The sequence below is a fragment of the Columba livia genome, chromosome 6 (assembly GCF_036013475.1).
Source record: "Columba livia isolate bColLiv1 breed racing homer chromosome 6, bColLiv1.pat.W.v2, whole genome shotgun sequence".
Taxonomy (NCBI): domain Eukaryota; kingdom Metazoa; phylum Chordata; class Aves; order Columbiformes; family Columbidae; genus Columba; species Columba livia.
The window spans coordinates 22,251,234-22,264,241 of NC_088607.1; the positions used below are offsets into that span (position 1 = coordinate 22,251,234).

The 13,008-nt window shown below is 42.5% G+C and overlaps 2 protein-coding genes across 4 annotated transcripts in view; one reads left to right on the top strand and one right to left on the bottom strand.

The window, feature by feature from the left end:
* SORBS1 (sorbin and SH3 domain containing 1) overlaps nucleotides 1–12,987 on the bottom strand; it is a 247,795-nt gene extending 234,808 nt beyond the window's left edge. For 2 of the 3 annotated variants that reach the window (XM_065068424.1, XM_065068417.1), the window contains exon 1: nucleotides 12,926–12,987. The gene's annotated coding sequence lies outside the window, so the exon portion shown is untranslated. Of the gene's footprint in view, nucleotides 1–1,655; nucleotides 1,740–12,925 lie in introns of those variants that run through there. The other variant, XM_065068418.1, reaches the window with a different exon arrangement.
* Nucleotides 2,094–8,073, top strand: EIF3F (eukaryotic translation initiation factor 3 subunit F). The gene is made up of 8 exons (XM_065068503.1): nucleotides 2,094–2,406; nucleotides 2,500–2,570; nucleotides 2,746–2,825; nucleotides 3,932–4,069; nucleotides 5,101–5,192; nucleotides 5,370–5,506; nucleotides 5,644–5,757; nucleotides 6,526–8,073. Exons 1-8 carry the CDS (start codon nucleotides 2,124–2,126, stop codon nucleotides 6,601–6,603), a joined length of 993 nt encoding a protein of 330 aa, XP_064924575.1. The 5' UTR covers nucleotides 2,094–2,123; the 3' UTR covers nucleotides 6,604–8,073.
* Nucleotides 12,988–13,008: the final 21 nt, after the last annotated feature.

The window sequence follows — 13,008 nt, forward strand, 5'->3', positions numbered from 1 at the left end:
CTGCATACACTCTCCAGCATTCTGTCCAGCATCTTGACATCAACATATTAAAATAATGTTATCACAGTTGCCCGTTTCTAAGCACAACTGTAGCTCCATATTAAGCTGACCAATTTTTAACGTGGCAACATAAAATTATAATGGGCAGGTCTTAAACAGCCTTGCTTGCATCATCTGAATCTGCTGACTATGTCAAATTAAGCTCGAAGGCTGGTTTGATGCAAACAAGAATGAGATCAAACAGCTGCTCTTTAACAAGAGCAACTCACACATTAGACTTCTCAATGACACACCAGAGCTCCAGGAACAGAAACAATTTAAAGCTTTACGCAATTTGACCCAGGCACACCTACAAGAAATGAAGGCTGCACAGGGAAAGCCTAAGAATAGGAGACCAAATTTTCACTGGTACACAGACTAGGAAGTGCTTTTATGAAGAGATAAAAATCTGTTCTTGCTCCTACGTGTTAGCTCTCCTTTGTAGCTTTAACAGGTGTTCTCCACTTATGTAAAATAAGCAAATTGCTAGCACATGGGCAGAATGTTCCTTCTATACCCAGGACCCTGTCTTCAAAGACTGAGATGAAACTGCTCATCAGCTAATGATGTTCACCACTCAGCTAATGAAGCAGAGACAACTCCCAAAGCCACAGTCATAACGTATATTATTTTTTTAAATGTTAAAATGACTTCAACTGGTAAGCCAAATGTGGGTAAGAGCATGTCAGGAGCCCGAGTGGATCTGTAAGAGAGCAAGATGGTTGAACCTGAGGTAGTAACCAACACTGCACTTCTCTCTCTGCTACACCTCAGAAACAACTACCTGGAAATGTTCTCCATTACTCAAACGACAACCTAATAGACAAAGTGGTGCCAGAGAACTGATGCAGTTTTTACCAGCATAGTTTCACCAGAGTAAGCATTTTATCAGGAGGTGAGACATCTGGCTCTTTCAGTATTTATGTATGTGTATGAATACACACATATGAACCATTTGCTTGTGGGAAAAGAACAGCCCAATGCCAAAAAAACCCCAAACATTTCAATGATACCTGAAGTTCTCCCTTAAAGTTTGTCAAACTGATATTAAATTGTGATTAAAGGTTTTAAGTAAGACACTTAAGGGTAAATCTGCTACTAAGTTGCTACAACTGTTAAGATAGTAGCTGCAAGCTTATGGCCAAGAAATGAAAAAGGAGGCTCTGAAACAATCCAGTTTCCTTACTGGTCACTGAAAGCATACACGCTTCATTTCACCACACCTGCCCCATGGAAAACAGGTTTGCTGCTTGCGAGTGAAAACATGGGGTACTACAAGCAGTGAGCAAATTACATGTAATAAGTCAAATTGTTGGGTAACCATTAAACCTTGGATAGAGGTGACTAGCACTTGTTCTCTTCGTGATACCTGGCAACCGCTTCTGTGCCACATTGGCAACAAAGCCCCAGAAAACAGGGCTAACAGCACTTCTCTGCTTCATAGGGCCAGGACCCTCCGGGCTGCATAACCCTCGTAGCTGGGGGCGCCACAGGCCTGAGGCACGGCTGGGAACGTGCCAGGGAAACACGGCCAGCTCAGGCGGCCCGGAGAAAAGCAAGCCCCCTGGCGTGGAAGGCCGTGGGGAGCTCTGGGACGCCCTGTGTGCCCAGCCTACCTCCAACAGCTCCCTCAACACCGGGCACCGCCCGCGCTCCCCGCTGCCGGACTGGCCGAATGCTCGGCACTGCACACAGACAGAATCCCTGCTGCCGCCTAGCAACCAGCAGAATGAATGACAGCGCCACAGCCAATAAATAGGCCTTTCCGCCCTGACAGACAGCTTGTAGAGGTGAAAACAGCCAATGGAGAGAGGAGATAGGCGCAGAGGCGGGGAATGCGAGAACCCAATGGAAAAACTTTCCGGCCTCGAGAGGGGCGGAACGAGATTGCGCTTCAGTCAGAGACCGTGTACTCTTTCTCCAATCAAAGCGTCCTTCCCTCATCGCTCTCCCCAGATTGGTGAGCAAAAGGCAGGAGGGCCTTAGAACACTACTTTCCCCAATAGCAAGGTAGCACTGTGTGACAGGCGTTCAGATCAGCCAATTATTGCCGGCGCGCACTCCCCGCCTCTCTCTCTTGCAAAATGGCGGCGACAGCTCCAGCTCCGGCTACACCCGCGGCTGCCCCGGCGCAGAGCCCGACAACGGCGCCCGCCGCACCGGCGGGAAACGCTCCCCCCACCGCCGCGCCGCCCCCGCCCGCCGCGCCAGCACCGCCGCCGCAGGCCGCGCCGCTGTCGGCCGCGCTCTCGGGCCCCTTCCCCGGCGGCCGCGTGGTGCGGCTGCACCCGGTCGTGCTCGCCTCCATCGTGGACAGCTTCGAGCGGCGCAACGAGGGCGCGGCGCGAGTCATCGGGACGCTGCTGGGTAAGAGCCGCCGATCCGCCCCGCCCCGCCCGCCGGGGGGCGAGCATACCGCCGCCCCTACGGCGCCCCCCTAACCGCGCTGCCCCCCCGCAGGGACCGTGGACAAGCACTCGGTGGAAGTCACCAACTGCTTCTCCGTCCCGCACAACGAGTCCGAGGATGAGGTACGGAGCGGGGCTGTGGTTCTAGGGCGGGCCGCGGGTCTCTCGGCGAGGCGGCGGCTCCCGGGGGGCGCGGCCCCTGTGCTGCCTGCGATGGGAGGGCTCGTGCCCGCGGGGCCCTCCGCTGCGCGGTGAGCATCCCTGTCACCAGCTGACTTGGCCCTGTCCCGTTTCTCAGGTGGCAGTCGATATGGAATTTGCCAAAAACATGTATGAGTTGCACAAGAAAGTGTCTCCTAGCGAGATCATCTTGGGCTGGTAAGTTCTCCTTTTGCAAGAACGTGAAAGTAGTTGTGTTGGTCCCTTAAACCACCTGAAATACATAATTCTCTGTGTCATGAGTTGAGAAGCAGAAGTGCTAATGCTTGTGACAGTGAGATCTTGCAACTCTTGTTATAAAGTCAGTTGTAAAGCTCCTGCCATTCCTAATAGGAAGAGACAGTACTGGAGACTTAGAGGGTTTATTTTTGTTTGTGTCTAGCAAAGGTATCACAGAGGACTGATGAGTTAGAGAATGCCTGCATGGCTTTGTTAGAAGAACTTAGCCACCAGTCATACAACCTGCAGCACAGAGATAACTGGTTAGAAAGAAGGGGGAACACAGGAGAGTAGTTTCAAGTACCAAAGGCCTCAGGAGGAGTCAGTGGTATCAGTCTGAGCATGCAGAAGTTCTCTGCTGAGAAAAGGTGGAAGTACTTGTGTGTGGGATGCAAAGCAAGATCGGGGGGGGGTGTTATGGGAACAGTGTATCTGAGTGTGTGGGTAGATAGCTTTGTTAGTCTTTTCATGCTTCTCTGATCCTACAGAATACCTTGGTTCTGTTCCTGTGGAACAAACTTCCTCAACAACTTCCTAATAGCACAGCAACAGTGCAGTTCTAATGACAGGAGTTTTCTTGGATATGCAAAAAGCTAATTACAGAGCAGTTAAAGGAGCTAGATTAACAAGTTTTATCTCCTGCAGAGAGATGTTTGACTTCTGGAAGATCTACTTGTTTGGTCAAAAGTTGTTTGGTATGTTTTGACTTCTGACAGAAATCAAAAGTTGGTCCAGAACATATTGACAGATAACTGAATCCTGGGTGTCTCACGTCAACTGTACTAACTCTTTGTGGCTGGTACTACAGCATTGGCTGTGTGCCTGTTTTGGGCATGGATGCACTCAGCTTGTGATTTCTACAATTCTAGGACAGCTGGCCATGAAACTATAAATTCTCCAGTTAAACCACTTGTATTTAGTGTGCTTCTGCAGTTCAGTGTTCGCAAATCAGTGTTTTAGGATACCAACCTGTTAAATACCAACAATACCAAACACTGACACTTGAATGCTGGAAGAATGGCCCTTCAGCCTGTGCTCTTTTGAAGGTACGCAACAGGTCATGACATCACAGAACACTCCGTCCTGATCCATGAGTATTACAGCCGGGAAGCGCACAATCCAATCCACCTCACCGTGGACACGAGTCTCCAGAATTCACGCATGAGCATTAAAGCCTACGTCAGGTACGCTGCCATGCTGCGTTTCTGGGAGGGGAGCTATCTGAATTACTGAGAGAGACCGCATGAGGGTAACGAGAAGTGTCGTGGGCTGCAGTGTCCCATTCTGGACAGTATTGTGCAGTAGCTAGAACACAGCAAGTTAGCCACAGGTCATGGCTTGCTTCTCATTGGAAAGTCTTGACCACTGTCAAGCTGAAAGACCTGACCTTTCATGAGCTTTTACCTTCTAGGGCTTAAGTGACTTAAGTGTTCTGAACATCTGTGTGACATTTCACAGGATGCATACAGCTAGCATCGATGTCACCAGCTTCCATTGCACTGTCCGAACGCTAGCCTGTAGTCACTGGGCTCTATTGCTCGGAAGCTTATACAAATTGGAGGATTAGTGCAGTTAAAACATAATTGAAACAGAATTCTCTTGATTAGGCTTTCCTGCCCTGAACCTCTTCAATTTTAATCAATTAATAATGGAGATTAAATATTGAGAAACAAAATATCTCATCTCACTGTACTTCCCAGTACTGGCTGAAAAAACCCAGCCTTTCTTTGTAGCAGAAGTCTACTGCTTCTTGACCGCGCATCTTCAAAACAGAACCCCTTTCATGACGTCTTACTGAAAGCATAAATGGACTTCAAATACTTTGAATAATAGGAGTAAAAAAGATCTTGAGAGTGCTTTATGCCTGAGTTTTTGTCATATTTTTGCTCCTCCTTAAGTTATTTCTCAAAGCATGGAGTATTTCAGGTTAGAAAAAAACCTGCTCCGTAAGTAGGAAGGAACTGTGGCTAAGATACTACAAATGTCAGACCAGCAAGGAATATTCAGTGATGAAAATGAGCAATTACTAGCATGCCAGGACTGATTTCCTGTCCTCAGTTATCCGTGGTCTTAATATTGCTGATTTTGGTGAGAATGAGTAACCTACTCATGTCTGCACTTCAGTACTAACAAATATCATTGAAATGGAAATCTATTACTTCCTTCCTTAAATACCTCAATGCTGAAAAAGTTTTGTTCTTCTTCTTTTTTCTAGTGCCCCAATGGGAGTCCCTGGTAAAACTATGGGCGTGATGTTCACGCCTCTAACAGTGAAATATGTTTATTATGATACAGAGCGGATAGGAGGTAAATGTTTCCTTCCTACTTTGATTATAACCATTGCTGTGACATTGTTCAAATGCATTTTTTTACCCTGGTAAAATTGCCATTTTAGCTGAAGCTAAAACTCTTCAACAAGTTAAGGATTTAAACTAGTTTGTGTGGCAGTCATTTTTTTTTCACTGATCCTCATTTTGCTTTCAGTGGATCTTATAATGAAGACTTGTTTTAGCCCTAATCGAGTGATTGGCTTGTCCAGTGACTTGCAGCAGGTGGGGTCAGCCTCAGCCAGGATCCAGGATACCCTGACAATGGTGCTGCAGTATGCTGAAGATGTATTGGTAAGGGCAGTTTTTTATGAGCCAGCAAATAAGTTTGATCTAAGCCTGTGCATCTTGTTTTTCTTTTTATATATTATCTTTGTGGGCCATAAACACTGACTTTTACTCATGTTGAAGTGTATGTTTGTTATGCTTAGTCCGGCAAAGTGGCTGCTGACAACACTGTTGGGCGTTTCCTGATGGATCTCATTAACCAGGTGCCAAAGATTTCACCAGAGGACTTTGAAACAATGTTGAACAGCAATATCAATGTAAGTTCATTATCTAATTATTTGGTGTATTGGCAGCAATTTTGTAAATTTTTCATACAGACACAAATTTGCTTGTGATCAAAACAATCTGTTCATGCAAACACATTAATAGAAAATACAGCCCTTTCTTGTCAGTAATTTAATGTTTTAAGAGCTGAAGGTGGATGAAGGAGCTCACCATAATAATCTTGCAGGCAACTGCAAATGAGAGAATAAGTTTGGAAGTACTTCAGAATTATGCAAGTCATCTGAAAGCCAGCACCAGTTCTTCTTTTAGAGTAATTGGACAATATGAATTACCTAGCTTAAAGCAGTATGGATTTCAAGGATAACTGGTGACTTGCCAGCTGCCTTTGCTTGAGCTGGAGTTCTGTCTTCTTTCATAACACTTAGGACATGAACAAGGTTTTGGTGTGCCACCTTACTTCTGTAACAGATTTTTAGAAAACGAAAGCTAAGTTTCTGAATGTGTTGTTCACCCACAGTCTGCAAGATCAGAACTAATTTTTAATTTTGCTTATGCCCTTTGACTTGTCTGGTTAACATGGGTGAGCTCTGAGTTAAAATTTCACAAGTAGTGTTTCCTGTTCTGAGACTACAAAAACTTTCTTCCTGCAAGGGAAGCATTCCTCAGGGTAGGACTTCCAGGACTAACAACGTTTCTAGTAGCTATAAAACTGGTTAACGGTGTTAAAAATTCAGCTCCCTAATAGGCTACCACCTTTGTTAATATCTCTGATCACTGTTTTGTTTTTTTTCCCCTCTCAGGACCTACTGATGGTAACCTACTTGGCAAACCTCACACAGTCACAGATTGCTCTCAACGAAAAACTTCTGAGTTTATAAAGAAACTTCTGCCACCCTACACTTCAAAGAGCCTAAAGAATGAACAGATAACACTTTTCTGTGGTGGTGTTACAAATTTCCTTGGACCGTAACTTAATTACCTAGATGACGTGGTTTACATCTTTATTTCCATTGCCCTTAAAAAGCCCTTACATGGTTTAGGAAATGAATGGGAACGACTGCAGTTTAGTCGAGCCCAGCATTTTTAAATGGCATACATGAATCTTTTGTCTCCTGAGTTTACCTACTTGTATAACAAAATACAGCTTTATCGTAAGAATGTATTTGAAATAAAAGTTCCATTGCAATGGCAAGAATGCCTTCTGTCCAGAAAAAAAAAACCCTAACTGTTCTCATTTATTGTATAATGAATCCTCTTTTGAAAGAAAGGGGAGATAACACCACATCAGGAAGGAAAATAAGAGTGTATACAAGTGAACTCCAACTCTGCAAACTTCTTTGTGGGTTTTTTTCAAACTGTTAAAGCACACAAAACGTGGCTTCTTGTGCTGCTCATGCTAGCCTTTTCCCTGGAGGATTACAGAATGGTTACTGGTTTATCAGTCGTGCTGTGTGTATGTCCTTCTTCAGCAGGGTACTGACATGAGTATGAGATGGGGAATTCAGTTTTCATTATGGTGTTTCTATGCATTTGTGATGATTTGTGAAAGGAAATCAAAGTCAATTGCATTAGCCCCTCATAAAGTGAGGGTTCAGAGAATTACACTAGCAATGGGGGGATTCATTGTTAAAAGGGGCTTGAAAAGCATTTGTGGCTGAACCAGTGTAGCTACTGGAGTTGCCATCTTTGCAAAAGAAGCAAAGCGCAGCAAAACAACACTTCATGAAGTTTTGAGATTAAAATTTGGGTGTTACTAAATAGGAACTTTCTGGTTTGTGACCTTGTACTGCTGCTAAGATTATGTGAGCAGAAACTTCCCATTTTCTCCCTGAAACCGATTTCACATTGAATGAGTTCTACCTGAAAGACAAAGCCAATACCAGTCTGAGCTGTAACTTTTTACAGTCCCAGCTAATACCATGACCTTTAGAAATCTGTTCACCTCTACTGAGGAGTTCAAGTGTCCCTCTTCTGCAAGATAACTGTTCCCACCTAATTACTAATGACCATTTCTGATGGCTCACATCTGTTTTGGTAAATGAATTTGAAATGTGAGATAAATGTGCAAAGCCGGTGTTCCCCAAAATAATTTCTGTACTGATTTGCCAGATAAATCCAAGAAAGGGATTCTGGTTACAAATCTGTAGATTCTGAACTGGTTGCTCCAAGCAAGAAATCCTCCAGTGACTCAGTGCTAAATTCTAAGTTCTAATCGCAAAGACAATGTACATGAAAACTGAAGGTATAGCAAAGATTCTAATATCTGAAAATTATATTTGTGAGTGTTAAGTAAGTATTAAAACTCTGCTGTTGCTTTTCATTAGTCTGAATAAAAATGTTTTGTTTTCGCTCCTCTTCTTTAAACTTAACATTCAGAACCAGCCATTTAACTATTTGACAATTTTTTAGGTTAGGGTGTTTTTTGAAGTAAGCCTTGAAATAGGTGGAGGAAAAGAGCAAGCAGCATATAGAAGTCTCTCAATTACTGCAAAAAAGTTGCAAGGTGCAGGAAAGCATAACATTCTTTCTCTGACCTCTGCAGTAAACTCTTACCATTCCCTGTTAGGAAAAGTGATAAAATGTAAGAAGGAAGATGTAAAATACTCTACAGGTTGAATAGCTATGCTATTTAATAAGCTGCTCTGCACAGAATTTACAGCTACAGAAAAGGTATTGCGGAATTTTCCTGTCCTTACAAGTACTGGAAGGCTAATGATGATATATCATAAGGGACTGAGGTTACATCTTCCTTGGTAGAAGGATCCACTGCTAAGTAGAGGTGACAGCACAGTGCCAAATGCTTGGAATTGGAGTAGGAAAAAATACAGCCCTTGTAAAACCTCTGATCCCATCCATTCTGTCCCTTTTTACTGGGTGAACAGCACATTGTGAACCTTACTTCAGCTCTGGAATTTTGAATGCCTGATTTCAAATTTCAGTGGCCACTCTTATAAAGGACAATATTGCAAACACAAATGTAATGCATGGTTTTGCCTAATTTTAAAGCCTGGGCTGCATTTTTACCTAGGAGACCAAGGCACTCCTTCTCTAGAGTCTGAAAATCTAGACAGGAATTCCTGAAGGTATTTTATTCTAATTGTTCTACTTTATGGAAAGCTTAAAACATGAAGTTCAATAGAAAATCTGGTGGAAAAAGCTTGGGAACTGAAAAACATCACCAAGGATTTCAAGCTTTAACTTGCTATTGATTAGGGGACTTTTCCTCTTTTTTTTTTTTTGGCTGTTTAGGATGCATTGCTCTAAATAACTTTGACAAAATCTGGCTTCAAATAGTCAAGATAGTTATCTAAGTATTCTTCTATATACACTGTATATTATATTTAGTCATATTAGGGCCCTCACAAGTAATCAGCTTCCCTTCACTGTGTTGTGCTGCAGGGCTTGCAAATGAGATTTAGATGATTCTTCAAGAGATATTAACAGATGGGCGGTACACAACAGTCAGGTTTCCTGTAACTGCTCACAGGTACTTGGGTCAATGCTGCACAGAACAGGTGTGCTGGTGACCAGGATTAGAATAAGATCTAAAGGGGCTCCTTGCAGACTGTATTGTACCACTGTTACTTTCCTGGTTAAGCTAAAAAGCAATTGAAATTTGACATTCTAAATTCATGTGACTGAAAAAAAGGGATAATACTATGTGTTTCTCCGGGTAAGGAAAGAAGTTTGTGCTGCTAATTTGGTGTGTTTAACAGACACTTGTTGCCATCTTTTCTAGTTCCCTTCTCTTAGAAGGGGTTTCCTGCATCAAAAATTCAGTTCTTTCCTGTCTTGACCAATCATTATCTTAAACTCTATTTTAAATATATGTAAATATACCTATTTTATCCTTAGTAAATTTCTTATTTTATGTTCTTCCTAGTACTTATACATAATCTGCTATAGCTAGCCATCATACTGTAGCCTTCATCTTACTAAACACATTAAGCTTTATCTCCTTTTTTCTGACACACTGTCTATGCTTCAATCACTTAGCTGTCCACTTTAAACTTAATTTCAGTCTTTCTTGAACTTGATTTGGTAAAGACAATACCCCATATCAGCCTATAGATCAATGAATATAAGAATATACTCATACTTTCCTGTTCTAAATTCCTTGTTTGCCTCTCAGTGTCTGTCATGTAATATGACTGAGCACCCCGATCTCTTGCTTCTGCTGTAATTTGCAGCTGAACTTCATTTTACCAAAAAAAAAAAAAAATTAAATGCATGACCTGGCATTATGACACTTTTTAATTGAAAAAATCTAGATTCAGACATTTCTCCTGGTTTCTATTATTCTCAGTATTGATGACGCGTCAGTTTTGTCAGCAGGTAACATTAGCTTATTCCTAACTTTTGTGCCCTATTCAGTTAAGAAAAAACTTGCATTTGATCCCAGACCAACTTAACAGAATTCTACAAATTCCCTTTTCAACACAGGTTGTTCTTTCTTACAAGTTCTTCATTCTTGCTTATGCTAATACCCATCTTCTGTAGTTTAACTAATTATGGGTTCTTGTCAAGCCTTCTGTGGACATCCAAGTGGTTGATACCAAATTCCTCAGTTAGAATGTAAGTTGTGTCAAACTGACCCAGCACATCCAGTGACTGATCTTTGATAAACCATGTGATTGGTTGTAAGCCTTGGAAAGTGGAGATAAGACAAAATGTTCTATATTGTTGAGAAAAATCAAGCTTTTAATTTTGACATCTACAATTTGATATTTTAAAAAAAATTCTTGCTGCCAGAATTACAATTTCATTTGCTGATAATTTTCGTATACTGGGATGAAGGTCACTAAGTTTGCCTTGCTAGTTGAGTCATCTAAGTTTCTTGGCAGAATACTTTAGTCTGCAAAGAGGAACTAGTGTCTTGGGGTGTGACTTTGTGAACCTCTGGACATATGCCTCTTAGTAACTAACCTGAAATGCATGGTTTAATCCTAAGGATTAAAAAGCCAATGGCAAAAAATGCTGGGCATGCTGCGCTTTTAAATAGTGTTGCAGAACAACCTGCTGTTCTCTGTTGGCGCTTTGAGGAAGGGTGAAGCATCTATTACTAGTGTGGTTCCACACAAGGGAACTGGAGATCTTGCTGGCAACGCAGGTTGTGAGGTTTGTGTTGTTTAGACTGCTGTGGGTGGAGCCCTTGACATGACTCACCGGGCAGTGACTCACTGGAGCAGCTAAACCAAACCCAGGGCTCCTCCTGACGTGAACTGGACCTGCTCAGCTCCTTGTTCACATGGAAGGTTAACTCCACAGCTCACTTCAACTGTCTGCATGTTAATTACTGCAGTCACAAGGCAGTGTAACAGCAAAAGTATTTTTAGTACAAAATTTAGACTTGGATCACTGCAGTGTCCTGTTGTTTTACTTTGACCTATGGTTCAAAGCTGACCAGATCTTGCTGCTTACAACAAACAGTGGTGAAACTTCTTTTTTTTTTTTTTAATCTACTGGCTGAAATAGAACATCAAAAGTAATCCTTCATATTTAAGCGGGAAATAATGTTATAGCCAGGATACATAGCACAGAGAAACAGCAAAGCTGTAGTGACCTATATCACCACCAACAAATTACTCTGAAAAAAAGTTTTGTTTCAGCTTGACTGATAGCACTCAGCACAACTATGTAGTTGAGAGCCAGGTCCCTCCACACCAGAATTGTGTACAGTATCATGTCTTAGCACGAGATGCAAGGATGTGCAAAAAAGACAATTAAGAGTTTGTCTCCCAACTTCACTGAAGTTGAATTTTCTAATAGTGAGAAGTTGCCTTGACTCCACATGGGGTTTTAGAAGCTTTCCTAAATGTGCTAACTCCAGCTATGGCAACAAGCCAAGGGATCTCCTTAAATACAGGCAGTGAAATTCAGATGACCACAATGGTTCCATTCCATATATTTTTGTTAACATATAAACCTGCAATGCATTTAATAGACTCTTCAGACATACGCCATTTTGTTTAATGTTTTCTCTTGTTCTTTTCCCACTTATTTGTGAAAACAGATTGTTCCTCTCATGAATAGCTCACATCCAAACAGTCCGCTAAATGCAAGAGAGAAAGAACTGTGTATTTTCTACATGTACTTGGTTCCTGTGGAAACAGGAATTTAAACACATACCTGTCCTGAAAGAAATGTGCTTAACAGAGGTGAAACGAAGTAGACATACACTGGGAGTGTCAGCTGAAGAATGCTGCGAGGATTAAATTCTTCAAGCTGCTCCTGATTGTACTCTGGGCAAATGAGGGAGAACAAGCCCAATTTTGCTGAAGATAAGTAATTTATTAGATTTGTTATGTGGCTTTAGGTGCTTTTCATTTCAAGTGGGCAACCATGGTAAATTATTACCCAACTGTTTTCTGCTGCCTGCACTTAATGCTGATTTACAGACAAATAGAACGGTACCTGTTGTTTCATCTAAAGCTCAAGTGCTGCACCAGGTTCCAGGAAAAAAAAATCATTTGCATTTTAATGGTCTCTGAACTGCAAACATGTTTACCACAAAAAAGTAGAAAGTTATTTTGAATAATCTCAAGTAACTGGTGCATAATATCATAGGTGCATTCTTCACAAATTTTATCTTGCTGGTCAGAATCTCTTACAAATAGCTAACCACCAGCTAAAGGAAGCACTATGTGTATATAGTGCTAAGTATAATATGAATAAACATTGCTATAGACAAACAAAACACTAAGTGCACTTCCCACAATTGCAAACAAATAACTATAATTAAGATTTCTTTCTAGAGAAAGGCATATAGTAGCCAAGACAATCTCACTCTTACACCTTCTTGTGACCTATATTCTGACTTTTAGCAACCACATAAGAAGGAGCAACTCCTCCAGCTCCACTCATGTCTTTTATATACTTTGTTACACACTCTTCTGCTGGCCTAAATGACTTGGCTGACTACCTGCCAGCTACTGAATGGTGATCTTGATCCACAGGTTCATGTGTTACTGGATAACAGACTCGGTTTAGCCCTAAACTCCACTGCAGTGTTGCTGTAGGGAACTGCAGAGTGGACTTCTTTCCTTTCCCAGGCGGGTGGCTAAGGGCTTCCATGGGATGGCAGCTCAGACTGCGGTGGGACGGCATCGCCTGGCACATCCCTTGCCAACGCCTCCCCTGACACAGCTCCACTGGCCAAGCCGCCCTGCGTTTCTGTGGCACTGCTGTCTCTGAACTTACCTCTCAGCCGTTCTGCAGGAGCACCGGGCAGGCTGCAGCTTTCCCTCAGCACGGCGGGGCAGGCCTGCACAGACAGGAAAGGG